The sequence below is a fragment of the Hyla sarda genome, chromosome 1, assembly GCF_029499605.1.
Source record: "Hyla sarda isolate aHylSar1 chromosome 1, aHylSar1.hap1, whole genome shotgun sequence".
Taxonomy (NCBI): Eukaryota; Metazoa; Chordata; class Amphibia; order Anura; family Hylidae; genus Hyla; species Hyla sarda.
Window position 1 is genome coordinate 341,758,035 of NC_079189.1, and position 24,337 is coordinate 341,782,371.

At 42.5% G+C, this 24,337-nt stretch overlaps 1 protein-coding gene across 15 annotated transcripts in view; it reads left to right on the forward strand.

Moving 5' to 3' along the window:
* ELAVL2 (ELAV like RNA binding protein 2) overlaps positions 1-24,337 on the forward strand; it is a 240,280-nt gene that overhangs the window by 38,676 nt on the left and 177,267 nt on the right. For 13 of the 15 annotated variants that reach the window (XM_056520561.1, XM_056520532.1, XM_056520556.1 and 10 more), the window contains one exon: positions 18,978-19,068. The exons of the other annotated variants lie outside the window; for them this stretch is intronic. In XM_056520561.1, coding sequence (XP_056376536.1) covers positions 18,997-19,068 — 72 coding nt within the window. In that variant the 5' untranslated portion in view covers positions 18,978-18,996. The remainder of the gene's footprint in view (positions 1-18,977; positions 19,069-24,337) is intronic. 15 annotated transcript variants of the gene reach the window in all.

Consider the following 24,337-nt stretch of genomic DNA (forward strand, 5'->3'; position numbering starts at 1 on the left):
TTCAATAAGTCTCCGAACACAAAAAAAATAAATAAAAAAAAAATATATATTTATATTTATATTTCGGTGAAATTGAAATAAAGAGAATTTTGCAAATTGGGTGGTTTTCTTTTCTACACCATTTACATTGTGGTTGAGCTAACATGTTTGATACTTTAGGCCGGCTTGATTACAGTAATACCAGATTTGTATAGTTTCCGTCATGTTTTACAAATTCTGAACTTCTTAAAATTTTAATTGCCATTTTTTGACCCCTGTAGCTTTTTTTTCTATTTTTTTTGCATACCAGGCTGTATGAGGGCTCATTTTTTTTTTGCGCCATAATCTGGTTTTTGTATAGGTATCATTTTGGTATTGATCTGACTTTTTAATAATTTTTTAACTTTTTTTTTTTCTGGGATATTATAAATATAGCCATTCTATGGTTTGGTATTTTTTTTTACATTTACGTCATTTACCTTATGGGATACATAATGTTATATATTAATAGTTTGTACAATTATGCATGCATCAATACTAAATATTTATGTTTACATGTTTTATATAGGAAAAGGGGGTGACTTGAACTTTTAACATGGAAGGGGTTAATGTGTGTCTTAAACTTTAAAACTTTTTTTTTTACACTATTACTTTTACACTATACTTCTATTGAACTCCATTAATGTGTGTGCTCTGCGATCCATTGATAGAGCCTGGCTGGACTAGGCTCTATCAATGACAGATCTACAGACACCAGGGAACAGAAGTAAGCCCTCCGGCTACCTCTATAGTGGATCGCCCCCTCGTGATCGTGCTGCAGGGCCCACCAGGAAGCATGTCCCTTTAGATTGCCTCTGACAGCGGCGATCTAAAGTGTTAATAGCCAGCCGCAGCGATCGGGATAGCCACATGCTGGCTATTAGCGGCGGCTGCAGAGAACAGAGCGGGCAGGAGTCGGGAGCCCGCTGCATACAGACTGAGCGCCGCCCCGCTTGTCAGGTCCGGCTCTGCTTGCCCGAAGCCGGGTTAAGGGCTGGAAAAATTCACCGGCCCGGTGCCCAGAATGGCATGTCCCGGGCGTCGGCCGATAAGAATTCCACATCTGGAGGATGTATGACCTGAATACTGCCACACACTGTACCACGGAATACAATATTGCCACACACTGTACCCCTGAATTCTATACTGCTGCACACTGTGCCCCTGGTATATTACTGCCACACACACTGTACCCGGTATCTTAATGCCACACACTGTACCCTTGGTATCTTTATGCCACACACTGTACCCTTGGTATCTTTATGCCACACACTGTACCCTTGGTATATTACTGCCACACACTGTACCCCTGAAAATAATTCTACCACCCACTGTGCCCCCTGAATGTAATACTGCCACACACTGGGCCCCTGGTATATTACTGCCACACGCTATTCCCATGCAATATTACTGCCACACGCTATGCCCCCAAATACATTTTCGACAAACACTGTTCCCTGTACCAACTATTTGTACCTCTGTGTCCCTAACTGACTCTCCAGCTGTTGCAAACTACATGGTGGGCCATTTATATGGATACAACTTAATAAAATGGGAATGGTTGGTGATATTAACTTCCTGTTTGTGGCACATTAGTATATGTGAGAGGGGGGGGAACTTTTCAATATGGGTGGTGACCATGGCGGCCATTTTGAATCTGCAATTTTGAATCCAACTTTTGTTTTTTCAATAGGAAGAGGGTCATGTGACACATCAAACTTATAGGGAATTTCACAAGAAAAACAATGATGTGGTTGCTTTTAACGTAACTTTATTCTTTCATGAGTTATTTACAGGTTTCTGACCACTTATAAAATGTGTTCAATGTGCTGCCCATTGTGTTGGATTGTCAATGCAACCCTCTTCTCCCACTCTTCAAACACTGATAGCAACACCAAAGGAGAAATTCATTCGCGGTGCGGGGGCGGGGCATTATCGGCTTATCGCAAGGTAATTGCCGATACCGATAATGCCCAAAATCGTGATTATCGGCCGATAATATCGGCCATACCGATAATCGGTCGATCCCTAGTGGAGATCCAGCAGGTGGTCTGGATGACTGGCGGCCGCGGTCCAGATCCGGTCTGCCAGTTGAGTACCCCTGTCATACACCTTTTCCCATGTTTCAAATGAAATTAATGTAAACAAGAAAGTGTAAACATATATGGTATCTCCATGGAAATGTTGGTACTATTAAAACATTATGTTAATGCAGAGTAAATGGAAAGATGGAAGCTTTTTTTTTTTTGTTCACATCCCACCAAAAATGCAAGAAAGTGATCCACTCAATGCCAAAATGATACCAATAAAAACTACAAATTACAGCACAAACATTGAGCTCCCATACTTTCATAGAAAAATCACTGTGAACTGCATAAAAATAAAACTTTATATTTCACCTCACAAACATACTTTTTTCCATTTTGCAGTACCAGGGGTGTGGAAATTTTATTAAAAAAAACAAATTGTCCACGGGACTAAAATGGAGCAAAATCTACTTGTCCCTCATGACGATCCACTTGTCCCGGCCAATTTTCGCTTTTACGCTCATTTTTTCCTCCTCGCCCTATAATAGCCATAACTACCTACTATAATGTTACCTTTTAATTTTTCAATAACGTATTCTCTGAACCAAAATATATATATATATATATATATATATATATATATATATATATATATATATATATATATATTTGGGGAAGTGAAATTGAAATAGTAAAATATAATTTTGTAGATTTGATGGTTTTTCTTTTCTACACCATTTACCTTGTGGTTGAGGTAACATGTTAGTTTTATTCTTTAGGCGCCTGGTTACAGCAATACCAGATTTGTATCGTTTACGTCATGTTTTACTAATTCTGAACGTTTTCTAATTTTTTTTAATTGCCATTTTTTAACCCCTGTAGCTTTATTTTTTTTCCGCATACCAGGCTGTATGAGGGCTCATGTTTTGCGCCATAATCTGTTTTTTGTATCGGTACCATTTTGGCATTGATCTGACTTTTTAATCGCTTTTTAACTTTTTTTTATGGGATATTATAAAAATTGCAAATTTGTGGTTTGGTATTTTTTTACATTTACCGTACGGGATACATAATGTTATATTTTAATAGGTTGTACAATTACGCACGAAGCGATACCAAATATGTTTATTTTTATTATGTTTGCATGTTTTTATATAGGAAAAGGGGGTGATTTGCACTTTTAACATGGAAGGGGTTAATACAGCGGTCTTCAAACTGTGGCCCTCCAGATGTTGCAAAACTACAACTCCAACGGCTATCCTGGCATGCTGGGAATTGTAGTTTTGTAACATCAGCCAGGCTTTATCAATGACCGAGCCGGGACAGGAGGAAGCAGAGGTAAGTCCTCCGGCTACCTCTATAGTGGATCGCCCCCCCCCCCCCCCCCCCCTGCGATCGCGCTGCGGGGGCCGATCCACCCCACTAGCCCACCAGGGAGCAGTCACATCTCCCTTTAGATGCCGCTGTCAGCTTTGACAGCGGTGATCTAAAGGGTTAATAGCCAGCCGCATGCTGGCTATTAGCGGCGGCCCCGGCTACTGAGAACAGCCGGGGACTGCAGAGTATGGAGCGGGCAGGAATCCCGAGCCCGCTCCATACATACTGCAGAGCGCCGCAAGCATCTCCCCGTGCAGATGTGCCTCCTCCCCTCAGCTCTCCGAAGCTACAGCTGGGGGGAGGGAAGGCAGAGGACGCAGGTCTGCACGGGGAGCAAGAAGCCACGCCCCCTCATCTCCCCCCGCACGTCTGCAGAGCAGGGGAGAGAAGACAAATACACAGCTTCTCATCTCCCCTGCTCTGCTTCGGAGGACACAGGCGGCAGAGTATGGAGTTGGCAGCCCGCTCCATACAGACTGCAGATCGCCACCGCACTTGTCAGGTCCGGCCCTGCTTGCCCGAAGCCGGGCTAAGGGCCGGACAAATTCACCTGCCCGGCGCCCAAAACTGCTAGTCCTGGGCGTCGGGCGATTGGAATTCCACATCCCTGTGCAGTACATCTTGTGGTCAAATAAAAGGTGTAATTGCAATGCAAAGTAAAAGCCCTCATACCTCCCATAGAAATAAAAAGTTGTGGCTAAAATGCAAATAAAAAAAAATATATTTAAACATTTAAAGAGAACCTTGTTTAAGAATGAGTCATGGCACTGTGGTGGATGTGGATAGCTAAAGTGCCATCTGGGTGGTCTCCCTGACTTCTCTTGGCACAGCTTGATTGATAGGTCGCAAGTGGCCATATGAAAAAGGGGACATTTTATTTATATTTTCAGGTAAGGGGCTTTTTTCCCCAATTTTTTTTTTATTTTTTTTTAACCTTTATGTCCCTGTAGGGGACTTTTTGTAGCAATTCTTAGATTGCTAACACTGTTCAGTGCTATATATAGACCCTGGATGACTGCTGGTGAGGGGACCTCCTCAATTTTTCCATAACTAAATGCTCAAACTATCATGTTGAGCTGATTATTTAGGTCAGCACAATTACAACAATACATATTCAAAGAAAGACGATGGCACTTGGTTTTGTGGTTTCTTATAATTAATTTTCAGTCGGGGCAGAGTACAGGTTGGCCAACAGGCCGTTTCTCGCTCACAACAGCCCTTTAGAAAAGGTCTTGAGAAAGTGTTGTTGTGAGCGAAAAACAGCCTGTTGGCCAACCTTTACTCTGACCCGACTGAAAATAAATGATAAGAAACTGCAATACCGTGAGTGCCATCATCTTTCTTTGAATATACATTGGACATTTACCTTCGTGATTGAGCACCGCGGACAAGCATTTATTCTGGACTGTGGGTGAGCAGCTGTGAATAACTCAACATTACCGCATTATTGACTTGCTTTTTTCTTGATCTGGTACAGTTACAACAATGCCCAAATTGTATAGCTTGCGTTATGGTTTACTATTGATAAACTTTTCAGATTTTTTTAATAGCCACTATCCAACCCGCACAACTTACTTTTTAAGATGGGGCTGTATAATGGCTTTTTTTTTTTTTTTCATTGTTTTGTCATGATCTGTAGCTTTTACACGATGGGATAAACAAAATTTTGGATTTTTTTTTTTTTATTACATTTTTTGAATAACATTTACTGTATTCTCCATATGGGATACATTACATTACATATTTTTTTATATGGAAAATGGTTAAAGGAGGGTAATTTAAACTTTTAATATTCTGGCTGGGATTAGTGTACGTGTTAAACCTTTTTACACATATAAATATATTGCACTTATTTAACCCCTTATTTAACGACCATGGACGTAAATGTATGTCCTGGTGCGGTGGTACTTAGCAGTTAGCACACCAGGATGAACATTACATCCTGTGTATGACCGCAAGCATCGGAGCGGTGCTCGTGTCATACACGACAGGTTCCGGCTGCTAGCAGCAGCTGGGGACCCGCCGGTTGTGGCCGACATCCGCGATTGCGTGGATGTCCGCCATTAACCCCTCAGATGCCGTGATCAGTACAGATCACGGCATCTGCGGCAGTGCGTATGTTAAAATAGATGATCGGATCGCCCGCAGCGCTGCCGCGGGGATCCGATCATGTGTAATGGTGAACAGAGGTCCCCTGACCTGCCTCATCTGTCTCCTTGAGCCTTCTGCTCTGGTCTGAGATTGAGCAGACCAGAGCAGAAGATCACCGATAATGCTGATCAGTGCTATGTCCTATGCATAGCACTGAACAGTATTAGCAATCAAATGATTGCTATAGCTAGTCCCCTATGGTGACATAAAGTGTTTAAAAAAAAAAAAAAAAAAAAAAAAGTGAAGTGAAAAATCCTCTTCCCCAATAAAAATGAAAATTGTCCGTTTTTCCCATTTTACCCCAATAAGCGAAAAACATTTTTTTTTAATAAACACATTTGATATCGCTGTGTGCGTAAATGTGTAAACTTTAAAAATGTAATGTTAATGATCCCGTACGGTGAACGGCATAAACGTAAAAAAGTCAAAAATGCTGCTTTTTTTTTTTTGTCTCCTTTTATTCCAAAAGAAAACTAATAAAAAATTATGTAAAGGCTTTATATATGCAAATGTAGTATCGGTAAGTACAGATGACGGCACAAAAAATTAGCCCTCATACCGCCCTATATACGGAAAAATGAAAACGTTTTAGGTGGTCAAAATAGGGCGATTTTAGATGACTGATTTTATACAAAAAGTTTCAGATTTTTTTTTTTTTTTAAGCGGTACAAAAAAATAAAATTATATAGCCATGGGTATCATTTTAGTCATATTGACCCAGAGAATAAAAATCACGTCAATTTTACCGTAAAGTGTACAGTGTGAAAAGAAAATCCTCCAAAAGGTGCAAAATTTTGATTTTATTTTAATTTCCTCCCTAAAAATTTTTTTTTTGGGTTCGCCATACATTTTATGGTAAAATGAGGTTTCATTACTAAATACAATTGGTCATGCAAAAAACAAGCCCTTTATATGGGTCTGTAGATGGAAATATGAGTTATGGGTTTTAGAAGGCAAAAACGAAAACACAAAACTAAAATTGGCCTGGTCCTTAAGGTAAAAATGGGCTTGGTCCTTAAGGGGTTAAATAATTAAATTTCTTATATAGATCAATGCAGTTTTATTGAATTGCATTGCTCTATGTGCTTTGCTCCCGATTGATAGTGCCTGTAGCAAATGGGCTTTATCAATTGCAGTGCCATAGAAGAGGTAACACCTCTGGCTACCATAACAGTAGACTATAGTCCCCAGATATCCCTTCCTCCACCCAAAGTCCAGAAATTTTATTTTTTCTGTGTGTAAAGTGTAGCATAGGCTATTATCACAGCCAAGTGCTAGCTATTATCGTCAGCCCCCAGCAACTGGCGCTCTGTCTGTTACTAGATATAGAATTTTCCTTACAGGCAGTGGACAGCTGGTTGTAGGGAGGTGACACTTAGTTGCCAGAAAAAAAATACGAAAAGTAATTTTTAGCAAATAGATATACAAATGTTAGGTGTCAGGCTGTCACATGGAGTAAAATAGTTTGAGACAACAGTGACAATTAAAACAGAAGCATTGATTGTGTTATGTTTTTATTTCAAGTATTACTGTGTGGCATCCATCAATAGGGGCAACTATTTAAACTCTTAAGGACAATGGCCGTAGATGTGCATCCTGATGTGTTGGTGCTTAGTGCACCAGGATGTACATGTCGTTCTGTACATGACGCGAGCACCAGAGCGGTGCTTGCATTATGCACGACATACCCTGGTTGCTATCAGCAGCCAGGGACCCGCCAGTAATGTTGGACATCAGCTACCACACAGATTCCGCCATTAACCTCTCAGATGGCGTGATCAATACAGATCACGGCATCTGTGCCAGTGCAGCACTTTTAGTTGTTATGATCACTCAGAGCACGGCTGCGGGGATCAGATCAGCCAAGATTGCGGATGGAGGTTCCCTCACCTGCTCCAGTTTAAAAAACAAAAAGCATAAAAAAAATAAAAGAATAAAAAATGTATACATATTTGGTATGTGCGTGTGAATTAAAATGTAATGTTAAAGGGGTTATCCCACCATAAGGTGATTATAGTACTTACCTGCCAGACATTAATTGACATACTTAGGAAGGATCCGTGCTGGTCTTGGGGCTAAATGGTCATGTGGTGTGGATATCTTTTTGTGAAATGGCAATTTTCTGTTTTCCTGTTGGAAGTCCCCATATTGTTTGTAAGTGTAAGGTCACTTTTCTCCCTCCCACACATCAGCCACACCACCCATTGAAGCACACGTGTGCTGCCTTCCATGCTTTGCTGTGAACAGACCAGTGTTTTCTAACACGGGTGCCTAAAGCTAGTGCTGGGCGGTGTACCGGTTCATACCGAATAGTTTTTTCCTGCACGGTATGAATTTTGCCCATACCGCAATACCAGTTGGGCCCCTCCCCCCCCTCTCGAATATGTGAATTACCCGCTGCAGCGTGCTGTCCCCTATTTATCATATGTGACCCGCGTGCGCTGTTCTGCTTTTCTTCCGCTCCCCCAATGAATTATCAGCTGCGCTGTCCCTACATCATGTCGCCCGCAAGCGCTCCTCTGCTCATCCTCCTAGGAGTTGTGGGCCGCCTGCACTAGAAATCTGTACTGTTCTACAAATATCGTTGCCGGGCTGCAAAAAATAAACAAAATAAACTTTCACACCTTCCGACGTTCCCAGTTACCGGCCTCACGGTCCCTCTGCTGCGGTCCTGGGGATGGGAACGTCAGAGCAGTCAGCCTATCACCGGCCGCAGCAATGTTCCTCCACGGCCGCTGATAGGCTGAGCCCACTGTCATATAAGGAGCAGGCCAGCTTCATACATGACCGTGCGCCCAGCCTATCACCGGCCGCAGCGATGTCCCGGCACGGCCGATGATAGGCTGGTGGCTCTGTGACTTTCCCGTCCCAAGGAAACAGCAAGAGGACCGCAGCACAATGAAGACAGTACCAGAGCCCGGGAAATATTATTTGTAGTACAGTACAGATTTCTAGCGCTGGCGGCCTGCAACTCATAGGAGGATGAGCAGAGGAGCGCTTGCGGTGACATGTGGGGACATCACAGCTGATTCATTGAGGGGGTGTTGGAAGAGAAGCGCCACCCAGGACACATGGGGGGGGGGGGAGGAAATACCGTTAAAAACCATGGAACCGCCATCTCTAACAAAAATACTGTGATACACGTTTTTGCTCATACCGCCCAGCTCTACCTAAAGCTGTTGTAAAACTACTATTCACTGCAGAATGATCTGCTTCCCACCCAGCGTTCGCTCCACCCATTAAAACAGACAGGCAACCTTTTGTCATCACCTGACAAGTGTTGTAATGTCTCTGGCTGTGCTGCAATTGGGAAAAACCTGAGACGTCACTCATTTTTGTATGCTTTTAAAAATAAACATTGTGGCAAAGATCACATAAGAATTGCAAAACCACCATCACACACAAGTACAAACACAATTTTATGAACTATAATAACTTTACAGCTCCATGTAACATAGTCAAATAAAAAAAATTAATATCCTTGATTACTTATTTAATGATCCTGTACAGTGAACGGCGTAAACGTGTGTAAGAAATTGCTGCTTTTCATCTCCTCATCATGACTGCTCCACCATGAGATTGTCCCCTGTAGCTCTAATAGGAACAGAAAACAGAGGTTAAAAAGGTCCCTCCCAATCAACCCCTCAGTGTTTTCTATTCCTTGGAGCATACATGGAGAGATGAGGTTCTTACCTCTGGTGGGCTGGTTTTCTGCTCCGGATGGGGCTGCCAGGCAGCGGGGGTTCAGTCACAACTGTCTCCCTCCCACCTGTGCTGCATCGGGTCACGCCACCTTAGGGTTGCAGTCTCTGGTCCCTTCCCCCCTGCTGCGGCGCTCTGTTGAGTTTGTGTCAAGAGTTCTGTAACAGGCCGGTCTCAGAATCTCCCCGGAGCTGTTCCTGGCTCCATGTTGCCGGGGCACGTGTGTGTGCCCTAGGATTGGCTGGTGGCCGGAAGTCTCTTCCACAAGATGGCGGCACCCATCGGAACGCTGTAGAAGCATGGAGGGGTGCCAAATTTGAAGGAGTATAAATTGCTCCTTTGTTCCATCCTACATCCCTCTGAACCATGGATGCATCTGCTGCCCCCGCTCTGCTCATCTGGAGCGCTCGGCATCGGCATTAACTGAGTAGCTGGCCCGTAGGGGTTCACTTACTTTCTGTACTGCTTTCCCTACTCTTGTATCTCATGGTGTTTTATGATGTTAGCAGTGGATTCTTTATGGTGTTAGCACCATTTTGCTTTACACTATGCTGCTTTTTTTTCTATATTCTACTCCTGAAGCAGCATATAACCTTGATTCTTATGGGTATTCCTTACCCCACTATGGGAGACAAGGAGACCCTGAAGATATCGAAAGAGAATCCTCTTAATAAGCTTCTAAGGAGTCTAAATCTAAGTCTAAAAAATTTGTGCTCATCCTAAACCTCTATGTAGAGCATGCTCTGACAGAATTGTTAATCAAGAATCCCCATCTTTTATGGATGAGCTTAGTCTACTTACAAATCAACAAGTTGTCTGCCATATAGCTACTGCACCACCTAGTTCGTCAGCTTCCATTACTACTTGTACACCTGCCTGAACCTCTGCCACCAAAAAAGCAAATAACTGCTGTTATTTTGGACTCTGACTCTAATGAAGCTTTAATTTCTGGTATTACATATTCTGAAGAAGAGGGTGAAATCCAAGATATTCCTAAGAGGGAAGATAAAAAATATTATTGTTCCTCCGAAGATAGATACCTTACTTGCTCCTGTAAGAAGTGCTATGAATATAGTAGATACACCAGAGCCTACGTCCATTCAGGAAAGAATGTTTGCTCGTCTAAAACCTCAAACACAAGTTTTCACGGTTCATGATGGCATTAAATCTCTGATAACAGATAAGTGGCAACAGGGGTGTGGAATTTAAAAAAAATTACTTGTCCAAGGGACTAAAACTGAGCAGAATCTACTTGTCCCTCATAACAATCCACTTGTCCTGGTACAAAATAATTTTAACCCAAATAGTATGTAAACAAGGTCTTTTTTATTAATAAAAACTTGATAGGCAGACCAGTATGTCACCCCATTAGGTGGATAAGGTCCCTGATGAGTAAGTCCACCCCATTAATGGAATACTGCAGTGCAAAATAACTTATCCTGACCGCTGGGAAACCCCTCCCCCCGATCTCTTGTAAGGGGCCCTGGCAGGAATGTGGGGCTTTTCCGCATGACGCAGCAACCTACACGCCCCCCCCTCCCCCCCATATATCCCATAGATATATGGAGGGGGCATTTCAGCAGCCGTGTCATGCAGGGAAGGAACATTCCCTTCATGCCATCTGCTGGGGCCTCGTACAAGAGATGGGGGGGGGGGGGGTTGTCCCAGCGGTCAGACCCCCGCGATCTATCACTTATGGGGATGGGATAAGATTTTTTGCACTACTGTATTCCTTTAAGTAGGTAGTTCCCCTTCAGGTAGGGATCAAGTAGAGCCCCCTTCGCCATTGTTATCACTAATGGGGATCATATTTACCTGGGGGCCTGTCTACCTACTGGGGAGCCAAATAGGGTTTCCAAATAGGTTTATACAGACCCTTGGATAGATATTACCCCCAGTATTTAAACAATTATGCCCCTTAAGAATATAGTTTTGCCCCTGGTGATCAGGCAGGTCCTCATATTAGGCAAGTTTCTCACTCACTCTGAATTCACAGAGGTCCACTCACACTGTTACTATACTTACATCTCCCTGCAGCAGTCTATAACGAGACTTCCTTGCGGTTATGCGCGCGATAGGGGACGTCATCTCAGGCGCTGCACGGGACGTTAGCATCCCGACGTCCTGAGCTGCGTATGTGATGACCTCACCAATCACACGCATCCCCGCAAGGAAGTCTCGTTAGACTGCTGCAGGGAGATGTAAGTACAGTAATAGTGTGAGCAGACCTGTGTGAATTCTTCCGGCATTTAACGCTGCTTGCCTGAAGCAGGGCTAAATGCCTGAAGAAATCGCCTGCCGGCGCCCAGAACTGCTGGTGTTGGGTGATAGGAATTCCACATCCCTGGGCAGGATCTGGAGAGGTGCTTGCAGATCTTCAGAGTTCTGCAACAGTTTCCCCTTTGAGCCTAATGATGTAAATCTGTGGAGTGAACCTCCAAAAATGGATGTGCATCTTTCTAAAGTTGTCAAGAGAACTGCACTTCCATTTGAGGATGCGTCTTCTGAAAATGTCCTGGGAAGCCTCATTGGTTCTAATTGACCCCAATATAGCGGCTACTACCACTTAGCAAAAGTAAAAGTATTTTATCTTCTATCCCTATATTGAAGCTGGCCACAGCCTTCCTTGTGGATGCATCTGAGGAGTCTGTTATATATGCAGCCAAAGCTACTGCTATCTCTAACTCAGTCTGAAGGGCCCTATGGGTTAAAAATTGGCAAGGTGACTCCACTTCTAAAGTTAAAGGGGTTATCCAGCATAAGGTGATTTTAGTACGTACCTGGCAGACAGTAATGGACATGCTTAGGAAGGATCTGCGCTTGTCTTGGGGCTAAATGTCTATGCTGTGAGATTACCATAACACTGTGGCTAGCTTTTTGTGAACTTTTATTTCCTTTTTACAGTTTTCTTGTTTGCCTACAAATCCCATTATTCCATTTTCCTCCTTCCCACACATCAGCTACCCCACCCATTGAAACATAAATGAGCTGCAGACCTGTGGTTTTCAATCAGGGTGCATCCAGCTGTTGCATTACTTGCAGATTGCTCTCTCCACCCATTGAAACAGACAGGCTCCCTGTCATCAGCTGACTAGGGAGTCAGGTCTCGACCGCATTGCAAGCTGGGAAAAATCCGAGACATGAGTAATTTTGTATGCTGTTAAAAATAAATATTGGGGTGAAAATCACATAAGAATTGTGAGAAAACCGTCACACACAGGTAAATACACTATATTATGAACTACACTAACTTTACAGTCCCTGTAGCATAGTCAAATAAAAGAAATTCCTGGAATACCCCTTTAAGCTTTGTGCCATCCCCTTCCAGGGAAATCTTGAAAAATCTGCAGACAGGAAAGTACTTAGGATTTCACTATTCAGATAAAAATCTATCGCTCAAGCAAGGGTACAGAATAGAATAGAATTTTGCCTGCCCTCCTCATCCAAGATTTTGCTATACAAATATCCGTTCAGACACCTTAAACGAATGTCTTTTCAGGCATAAAGGATCTTTTATCTCTCGGAGCTGTCGTTCAGGTCCCCATCTTGGAACAAGGTCTGAGACACTACTCCCATCTGTTTTTGGTGCCCAAGCCAAACAGCACCTTCAGAACAAATATAAATCTAAAAAAATCTAAACAAGTTTATTATGTACAAAAGGTTCAAGATGGAGACTCTGAAGACAGCCATCTGGCTGATACAAAAAGACTCCTGGATGTGCACCATCGATCTGAAAGATGCTTACTTCCATCTCCCAATTCATCCTTCTCACCAAAAATTCCTCAGGCTTGCAATCCGGTACACTCACTCTACCCTTTATTTTCAGTTTCAGGCCCTTCCTTTCGGAATATCCTCTGCCCCGAGGATCTTTACAAAAGTCATGGTAGAGGTGGTTGCTCACCTGAGACAAAAAGGAATTTGTAATAATTCCTTGCTTAGACGACCAGTCTATATTGCCCAGTCAAAGGAAATTCTTCATCATTCTGACGTTGTCTTGTCTTAAAGACCTCGGCTGGATTATAAACTGGCAAAAGTCAGACTGTTCCAGCAAAGAAGAATCCTTTTCTGGCCATGATCCTAGATTTGGAGAAACAGAAGATCTTTTTCCCGGAAGACAAAATTATCTCCCTCCAGCTAAAAATCAGACTTACTAAGGAGGAATTCTTGTTCCATAAGAACGGCCATGTCATTCCTGGGATCAATGACAACCTGTATCCCAGCAGTGCCTTGGGCTCAAAGCCTTTCAAGACCCCTTCAATCCCTAATCTTGAAAATTTGGGACAGATCACATTGTCTCTAGAACAGATTACATATTCCACATAATGTAAAAGCCTCATTAACATGGTGGCTGAAGAAAAATATTCTTTCTCTAGGAATCCATTGGATCCTTTCTCCTGCCATTGCGGTGACAACAGATGTGAGTCTTTGGGGCTGGGGTGCTCACATCGAACACCCTCATCTTCGGGGTTCGTGGTCCCAAAAAACTTTTACTCCTCCAACATTTGGGAATTGAAGGCCGAATTGAAGGCATTAAGAGCTTCGGAACACGTCTTAAAAACCCATCACTTGAAGGTATATTTGGACAATTTAACCACAGTGGCCTTTCTCAGCCATCAAGAGGGAACAAGAGATTCTCCTCAAAAAGAGATCTCTCCTCCAAAAATCTTCATATGGGCAGAGAAAAATTATTTTTTTCCTACAGCTGTACATCTGGGGGGCGTAGAGAATCAGGAAGCAGATTTCTTAAGCCAGAACCAAGGTGATCCAGGAGAATGGGAACTGAATTACCAGGTCTTTAAGTCTCTGAGAGTTTGGGCAAATCCGGCATAGATCTTTTTACCAGCAAGAAAAATTGCAAAGTCCAGAACTTCTTCTCCCTCAATCAAAGAGAAAAACCTTTTGCAGTAGATGCTTTTCAACAAAAATGGGACTTCTCTCTTGCCTTTGCATTTACTCCTCTTCCTCTCATCCTGAAAGTGCTACAAAAGATTCAATTGGAGAGAGTCTGTTATCTTTATAGCCCCATGGTGGCCCAAGAGGTTGGTTCAGCATTTTTTAATCTTCTCTCATTAACAGAACCGATCCGGCTTCCTCAAGTTAAGTATCTTCTGATGCAGGGGCCTCTGTTACCAGGACCTAGAAACCCTTCAGCTAACAGCATGGCTCTTGAAAGGCAGAGCCTACTAAAGGGACTTTCTAACAAAGTGGTTAATACATTGTTGAAGGGTAAAAAAAAATATTCTACCTCTACTATATATTTAAGGTAATTTCTTTCATAGTGTTGTCCTTTTTCCCTCAGGCATTCTAAACCCAGACATATCTAGAATCCTAGGCTTTCTCCAAGAAGTGTTAAAAAAAAGTCTCAGTACCTTAAATACAGACTGCAGCCTTGGGATACAAATTTGATTCTTCTCAAGCTGAAAACAAATGGATAAAAAAAAAATTCTGCTATATCTAGAATAAAACCTTTCTGCCTTAACTAAACATCCTTTTAAACGGTTATCTGAGACCTCTGTTAAATTGTTGAAATGTAAAACTGCTTTGTTAGTTGACATCACTTTGGCAAGGAGGGTAGGAGAAATCCATTCTCTAAGAACCGTATTGCATGATTCTCGATGATAGGATTGTTTTCATGCTTAATTCAGCTTTTCATAGGTCTCAAGATATATTGCCCTCATTCTGCATGCTGGGAGTTTTAGTCTTGTAACAGCTGGAGGCACATGGGTTGGAATCACTGAGCTAGAGTCTGTTTTTTAACTCAGTGGTTCCCCACCAGTGTGCCTACAGCTTTTGTAAAACTACAACTCCCAGCATGTACGGTCTGTCAGTGCATTCTGGGAGTTGTCATTTTGCCACAGCTGAAGGTTTGGGGCACCCCCCCCCCCCCCCTGTGAATGTACAGGGTACATTCACACGGGCGGGTTTACAGTGGGTTTCCTTCAAGGAAACTTACTGTGAACCCCTGCCTGTGTGAATGTACCCTAAAAACACTACACTAACAAATAATAAAAAGTGAAACACTACATATACACCCCCTTACATGTCGCCCGCCCCCCCAATAAAAATGAAAAACGTCTCATATGGCAGCGTTTCCTAAACGGCGCCTCCAGCTGTTGCAAAACCACAACTCCCAGTGTTGCCGGACAGCCATAGACTGTCCTGGCAGGCTGGGAGTCTTGCAACAGCTGGAGGCACCATGTTTGGGAAACACTGCTGTAGGGTTTTGGTGGAGACAAGCCCCATCCTTGTAACCGGGTCCACCACTATTGCAAATTCCTGATTCAGGCCTCAAATGCACATGGCGCTCTCACTTCAGAGCCCTGACGTATTTCAAGGCAACAGTTTAGGGCCACATATGGGGTATCCCCGTACTCGGGAGAAATTGCGTTACAAATTTTGGGGGGATTTTCTCTCATTACCCTTTGTAGAAATGGTAAATTTGGGGGAAAAAACCTGCACTTAAGGGAAAATGTTTTTTTTTTTTCATTTACACATCCGAATTTAACGAAAAGTCGTCAAACACCTGTGGGGTGTTAAGGCTCACCGGACCCCTTGTTACGTGCCTTGAGGGGTGTAGTTTCCAAAATAGTATGCCATGTGTGTGTTTTTTTTTTTTTTTTTTTTTTTTTTGCTGCTGCTCTGGCACCATAGGGGCTTCCTAAATGTGGCATGCCCCCAAAAACCATTTCAGAAAAATTCACTCCAAGATCCCATTGTTGCTCCTTCCCTTCTGAGCCCTCTACTGCGCCCGCCGAGCACTTGACATACACATATGAGGTATTTCCATATTCGAGAGAAATTGGGTTAAACATTTTGGAGGCTTTTTCTCCTATTACCCCTTGTAAAATTTGAAAAACTGGGTCTACAAGAACATGCGAGTGCAAAAAAAATTAAGATTTTGAATTTTCTCCTTAACTTTGCTGCTATTCCTGTGAAACACCTAAAGGGTTAACACACTTACTGAATGGCATTTTGAATACTTTGAGGGGTGCAGTTTTTATAATGGGGTAATTTATGGGGTATATGAAGGCCCTTCAAATCCACTTCAAAACTGAACTGGTCCCTGAAAAATTCCGATTTTGAAAATTTTGTGAAAAATTTTAATTGCTGCTGAACTATGAAGCCCTCTGATGTCTTTCAAAAGTAAAAACATTTCAACTTTATGATGCAAATATAAAGTAGACATATTGTATTTGTAAATCAATATATAATTTATTTGGAATGTCTGTTTTCCTTACAAGCTTCAAAGTTAGAAAAATGCTAAATTTTCAATTTTTTCATCAAATTTTGGAATTTTTCACCAAGAAATGATGCAAGTATCGAGAAAAATTTACCACTAACATAAATTAGAATGTCACGAAAAAAACAATCTTGGAATCAGAATGAAAAGTAAAAGCATCCCATTGTTATTAATGCTTAAAGTGACAGTGGTCAGATGTGCAAAAAATGCTCCTGTCCTTAGGGTTATAATGGGCTCCGTCCCCAAGGAGTTAATGGGAAGGAACATAGCTGCAGTGTGAACCTAGCCTTATAAGGTGGTGGCTGACACTGTTTAGCATTCATCATTGCCTCCGCTTTACATATAGGTTGGGAGTTTTCCTGGACCTGTGACACATTTTGTTTAACCTTGGTTTTATTTGTTTAACAACTTAACTGGTTTGACTTTAATAATTGTACAGAAAGTCACTTAATGTATGTGTGTGTTTATATGTAGCTACACTATGGCTCACAATTATCATTGTAGGTGTAAGTGAAGCATTTGTTTTTTGTGTGTGCTGGTAATGTGTAGGAGCACCAAATTTATTAGTGATACTCCGCACCCCTAGACATCTTATGCCCTATCCAAAGGATAGGGGATAAGATGTCAGATCGCCAGGGTCCCGCTGTTGTGGGCCCCCGGGATCTCTGCTGCTGCACCCACCTGTACGGCTGCCACCTCACACCGGGAACGCTGGAGGCTTCGGAGACCGACCACAATGGCGGACGAGCGTGACGTCATCTCTCCGACCCGTGTAACTTCACGCCCTGCCCCACCTCCTCAATGCAAGTCTATGGGAGGTCCGGCACGTCCCCTCCCATAGACTTGCATTGAGGGGCGGGGCGTGACGTGACGTCACACGGGGCGGAGTCGGGACATCACGCTCGTCCGCCATTGTGGTCGGTCTCCGAAGCCTCCAGCGTTCCCGGTGTGAGGTGGCAGCCGTACAGGTGGGTGCAGCAGCAGAGATCCCGGGGGCCCCCAGCAGCGGGACCCCGGCGATCTGACATCTTATCACTTATACTTTGGATAGGGGATAAGATGTCTAGGGGTGCAGAGTATCCCTTTAAATGGTCGCAGGGCATCATTTTCAGAAATTTCACTCTTCACACACCAAAAAGCTACACCATATCTGGGCTGGTGTAGTTTTACTGACTTTTCAGTGGCTTTGCGCCTTTTTTTTGCTCCTTTTCACAAAAAGGCGCAGTTGATAAAACCCCTTCATATCATGTTTATTGCCCAAATCAGTGGATTGCAACTCAAAATCAGAAGAAATGTGTAAACAAAAAGGTGCAAAGAAACCCCTGCATGCTCCTTTTTTTTTTTGCCCCTTTTTAGACACAAAAAAACTGTCTAAAGACAATGATAAATGTGGGCCTATGTGTGTAAGGAGCATGGGGGAGATTTATCAAAAACTGTGCAGAGGAAAACTTTCCCAGTTGCACATAGCAATCAGATCACTTCTTTCATTTTTAACAAGGCCTCTGCAAAATGAAAGAAGTGATCTGATGCTATGGGCAACTGGGCAAGTTTTCCTCTGCACAGGTTTTGATAAATCTCCCCCCATATATTCAGTGCCAAAAAACTGAATTGGTCCTGCCCGAGATGAAGAAAAGTTCTCACTCCCCCAGACTGGAGTCAATCCCATTTTAGCTGCTAAATATAAAACTCATAGGCTATTTTCACATTATCACTGTCAGGTGTGGCTGAAGCCTGGGTAAAAACACCCCTTATTCACACAACCTCTAAAATATAACTTTTAATGGGTGTACTTAAATTGAGAAATTAACCCAGTGATAAGGATTAAAACAGATAGGTGGAAAGGGCAGCTGGAAGTTAGCTATATAATCGGGGTGACTTACCATTTATTGTAATATGTGATACTGCAGTTCACAGCTTAAATGCTGCCTGTCGTAGTATCTATTTAAAACACTCCCATGCCAACCTCTACATGTTTCGCCATTATAATGGTGTTCTCCAGAGGCATATAATGGCTATTGCCACTATAATCATATATTGAGGGCCCCTATCTGCCCTTTGGGTAAGAACATTGTGGTGTACAGCAGGGAACTCCCTCAGCTTTATCGATATGATGGATGTCACTTAAGTGGCATCTGTCATATGTAGACTTTCTTGATCAGAGTCTGTGGAATAGTGCAGAGGTCTCTGCCATTCTGTCCAGCAGAAAAAGGGAAATTGTGATGGAAACCACCTGAACTGAGGCCAAAACTTTTTTTTTTCAGTCAGGTGACTGAAGTCTGATTGTTATGTATTAAAGGATTTCCCATAGCATATGGTATACGGACACAACAAATGTGGTGTAAACAGAGCTTAAAATGGAGCTGTCTCTTTGATCAGTATTTGCTAGGATAGGATGATTGTAATGCTATATTTGATTTTTCTTGCTTTTCTAACATGCAGTACTTTTTGTGTCCATATTTCAGACGGCACCACCTATCTAACATGGCAGTCAGACTGTGTGATGTGGCTTCTCTGCTTAGAAGTGGCTCGTGGGCAGCAGAGCCTTGGACTGGGGTCTGTGGGATTTTCCTTACATTTTTGTAGTCGTTAACTGTTAAACGAGGCCATACCAAAACCACAGATTACTTTTTGTTATGCATTTTTATTTCCGATTAACTTACTTGCATTACATTTGTTTTGTAGTTTATAAAATTTCTATATATTTTATTGATTTAGATTTGTTTTGAAAGGCCTGTGGACTAGGCAGCTAAGGTCTTAATTTGTACTTGGCATTGGATATGTTTTGGTATGGTCTCAAGGGGGGAGATTTATCAAAACCCGTCCAGAGGAAAAGTTGCCCTTAGCAACCAGAGTGAGTCTTTCATTTTTCAGAGGCCTTTTCAAAAATGATAAAAGGAATCTGGTTGCTATGGGCAACTTTTCCTCTGTACAGGTTTTGATGAATCTCCCCCATAGACCATTATATTAGCAGTTACCACATTATGCGTCATTGTGAATACATTTTTAATTTTGTCTAGTGAGAAGTTTGATTCTATCAACATGACATTCATTACTTTTAAAACTTTAACACGAGTATCATTTTATTCAGAGCAAGATGGTCCTATGGTGATGCAATGCTATTATTTCAGCACACCCAGCCTATTGCAGATGTTCCCTTGAACCACTTGGCTTAAATGGGCACTGTCATTTTTATTTTATTTTTTCATAGAGCAGGTAAAATAAATAATTTACTAAAAGCATTTTATGGCACTTTCATGGCCACTAGGGGGGTCTCCCTTCTGGTCCAGACTGCATTATGTATCCTCAAAAGCACAAACTTTGGTTTCCTGGCAGGAGACCAAACTCTGGTAGTGCTGTCTGGCCGTAGGCAGTGAATAGCTGTTTCATTCACAGGCTGAGAGCGAATGCTATTCACTGCCTATGGCCAGACCGTACTTCCCGAGTTTGGTCTGTCTAGCAACAGACCAAATAGGGCTGGGCGGTATACCAGTTCATACCAAATACCGAATTTTTTGGGCTGCACAATATAAATTTTTCCCCATACCGCAATACCGGTTGGGCCCCTCCCCGACGGGAATGTATTATCAGCCCAGCGCAGCGCTGTCCCCACATCGGGGAACTAATCCTATGTTACCCGCCAGCACTGCTCTGCCCCCCCCAAAATTAATGATCAGCCCAGCGGGGTACTACTCACATATGTCAAGCACTGCCCTCCTCCTTCGTTGGGGGCTGCCGGGCGCTGGAACTCTATACTGTACGCCAGTGGTCTCCAACCTGCAGACCTCCAGCTGTTGCAAAACTACAACTCCCAGCATGCCTGGACAGCTAACTGCTGTCCGGGCATGCTGGGAGTTGTAGTTTTGCAACAGCTGGAGGTCCGCAGGTTTGAGATCACTGCTGTACGCTGTATCCCTATGCCTTGGGTGCAAAAGATAAAGAAAATAAACTGTAACTCACAAACGTCGGCCACACTCTGGGGGCGAGAACGCAGGACAGCCGTCGGCCTATGACCGGCGCGAGCGATGTCCTGCCCCGGCCAGTGATGGGCTGAGCCCACTGTCATGTAAGGAGCTCTGGCCGGCTTCTTACATGACAGTGGGCTCAGCCTATCACTGGCCGGGGTGGGACATCGCTCCGGCCGGTGATGGGCTGACGGCTGTGCGATGTTCCAGTCCCAAAGAACAGCGTGTGGCCGACGTAGGTAAGTTAGTTTATTTTCTGTATCTTTTGCAGCCCGGGCATAGGTATACAGCATACAGCAGTGGTCTCCAACCTGCGGACCTCCAGCTGTTGCAAAACTACAACTCCCGGGCATGCTGGGAGTTGTAGTTTTGCAACTACTGGAGGTCCGCAGGTTGGAGACCACTGGCGTACAGGGAGTTCCAGCACCCGACGGCCCCCAACAAAGAGGAGGAGGGCAGTGCTTGAAGGTGACATATGTGAGTAGTACCCCGCTGGGCTGATCATTAATTGGGGGAGCAGAACAGTGCTGGTGGGTCACATGATTTGGAGGGGGGGAAGCCGAACACCGTGCTCGGGTCACATGATTGGGGGGGGGGGGGGGGCAGAACAGTGCTGGCGGGTCACATGATTCGGGGGGGGGGGGGTGAAAATACTGTTATATACCGTGGAACCGCCGTAAGTTAAAAAAAAATACCGTGATACACATATTTGGTCATACCGCCCAGCTCTACTGTGTCTGTTCTTTTGAGCAGACGGAATGTGGTCTGGACCATAAGGGAAGCCGTTTAGTGGCCATGAAAGTGCCATAAAGACCTTTTTATTACAGGGAGTAAATTACAAGTCTTATTTTACCTGCTCTGTCCTATGAAATTTTTTTTTTAAATTAATGAAGGTGGCAATTTTATAATTAGTTTGCAAACTGAAAATTTAAAATAAATGTGCAATTGGTTAAAAAAAATTGTTCTTGTAAAATACCGTTCATTATTTTTAGACCTGTTTTTCTGTACAGACTAGGTGCTAAGAGTAAAAAAAAAATCCTAAATTATATCAGCAGTTTTTTTTAAAAGTTATATTTATGGTGATTGTGATGTTATTAGATATGGTGAACCAGTTATCTGTGTAGTAAGCACAATTACCAGTTTGAGCCTTTTCTCTTTAAAAATAGTAGTTTGTGTTCCCTCCTTTTACTAGAACTTGCAATGGAATCAGAATTGCTTATCTCTGCTAATGTACTGCAACTTACATTTTTATGGCATTTCCTGTGTTCAGTTTAGGGCAAAGGTGTTTATATAATTCCATTGCAGAATCAGTGTGCATTGGGGCATTTTGAGCTTATAGAAGAAAATACTCTTTGGCGCTCTTAGTTTGAGCTGGGTCTAGGTCTGGAGAAAATAAGATGTCTATTCAAATCAGTTAATGGAAGGGCATATAAGGGAAGATTTATCGAATATGTCTGTGTGCAACCACCTCAAGCCTTAATTTATTTTTATTTATTTATTGCCATGTTTTTTGGCTTGTGTGCCAAATTTATTAAAATGGCACACATACTTTAATAAATTTTGCACAAATGAAAAATCAACTCAGAACTTGCTGTAGGATATCCTTTTTCAAGTATAGGCAGAGGTGGTATGAATTTGCTTTTTTTTATATTTTCTGCATTATTTTTGCACCTTTTTAAAGACAGTTTTTTTTTACAAATCTGGTCCACTGCATAGTCAAGAATGAAGCGCTGCATTTCAGTCCCTTTAGACAGTTTTCTATTTTAAAACTGCACAACATTTGAGTGCAAAAATCAACTGTGCTAACTGCAAATATTTTGCACCAAATTTCAATCAATAGAATGTTAGGAAGGCAATAAGTCCCCTTCCCAATTGTCCTTTATTTTTTCAGCATCAGCACTGTTGGGAAACTAACTTAGGCTGTGTTTACATTGAGTTTGGGCAAATGTTTCTAAAAAGGTTGAGATTACTCAAATAACAATTAAACTAGTTATTTTAAGCCGAAAACACATCTTTCTGGACCATTTGTCGGTTATAAAATTATACTCTAAATGTCATCACTATTCTTGCGGTTTTCACTGCCATGTTGGCTGTATTTTGTTTTTCTGTTAACAAAGCATATGAAGAGGACTTGTTAGCACTTCTGATATGTCTGTTCTATTAAATACTTTTCTATAAGATACTATTCAAGCATCTTTTCTGTTGTACTATTCTTATTCCTCCTGGAAATGTCCCTACACAGTCTTAACATTCTGTGGACGGGTAACTTCTAGTTGTCAATTTATTCATTACCTTCCTGGAAAATTAGAGGAATGACAAAATGGCCCTGATTTACAAAGAGTGGGGAGTGTAGGTTTTTGTGGGTTTTAAAGGGGTACTCCTCTGGAAAACATTTTTTTATATCAACTGGTGCCAGAAGGGTTAAGATTTGTAAATGACTTCTATTAAAAAATCTTAATCCTTCCAGTACTTATTAGCTGCTGTTATGATCCACAGGAAGATCTTTCCTTTTTGAATTTCCTTTCTGCCTGACCACAGTGCTCACTGCTGACACCTCTGTCCATTTTAGGAACTGTCCAGAGCAGTAGAGATTTTCTATGGGGATTTGCTCCTACTCTGGACAGTTCCTAAAATGGACAGAGGTATCGGCAGAGAGCACAGTGGTCAGGCAGAAAGGAAATAAAAAAAAAATTAGATTAAGATTTTTTAATGGAAGTCATTTACAAATCTGTTTAACTTTCTGGCACCTGTTGATTTAAAAAAAAAATGTTTTCCAATGGAGTACCCCTTTAATTCCCCAAAATTGATTTTACACAGTATTTACGAAGGTACATTTTTTATTTTATTTTTTTTACACTTGCTCAGATCTGTCGGGGTATCGGCTCCGTTGGGGGACACTGACCGTGGGTGTATGCTTTCTCCAGGAGGTATGACACTATGGCAACAAAGTCAGCTCCTCCCAGCAGGATATACCTGCTTCCAGGCCCTGAGCTAATCAGTTTAAGCTTAGTGTATGAAGGAGGTGGACATGGTCTGGATTTCTCCAGACCAGGTCTTATGTTTTATTATATTCCTAGTTAGGGAATGTGTTAGTTTTTTTTATTCCATTTTCTTTCAAGTTTTCAGGTGGGGACTCAGGAACTGCGGCTTACTGTTTCCCAATTGCGAGTAAGGGGGCACAGACATTGCGTATATGCGCTGTTCACCCCCTCTCGCCAACAGTCAGCGCCTGGGGTTGTACCTCATGGGTCCGGGTCACCCTATCTCCTTGCTCGCCTCGCTCGCACATGGTAGCCCGGCATGATGCAGGTGATAAAAGCTGGCTGAACACTTCATAGGAAGACTTGATGAGGTAAGTTCTTCTGACTGAGGTGAGTATATTTCCCTTTCTCCTCAGGTGCAGATTTGCAACAGCTGGAGACCCTTAGTTTTTGGCCCACTTTTCTCATGGGTCCAATGGGGTTGGGCTGGACAGGGGGTCCTTTATTACTGGGGGGGGGGGCAGTGGCAGTTTGGATGGGGCACAACTCTGTATGTGTGTGTGTGTATATATGTGTGTATATATATATATATATATATATATATATATATATATATATATATATATAATATATATAAATATATATATATATATATATATACATATACATATACATACATATATATATATTATTGTGTGTGTGTGTGTACGTCTGTGTGTTTTTTTACATTGAAGCGGCTGACAGCCACGGCGTTCTCTATGCGGGCACTCTGAGCGCCGGTTTACTTTCACTTTCGGCAGCAGCTGCTGCCGGCGGCGTCTAGTCCGCTCAGTTCCCCGCGAGTGCACATGCATTCGCATGTGCACTCGGGGCAAGGAG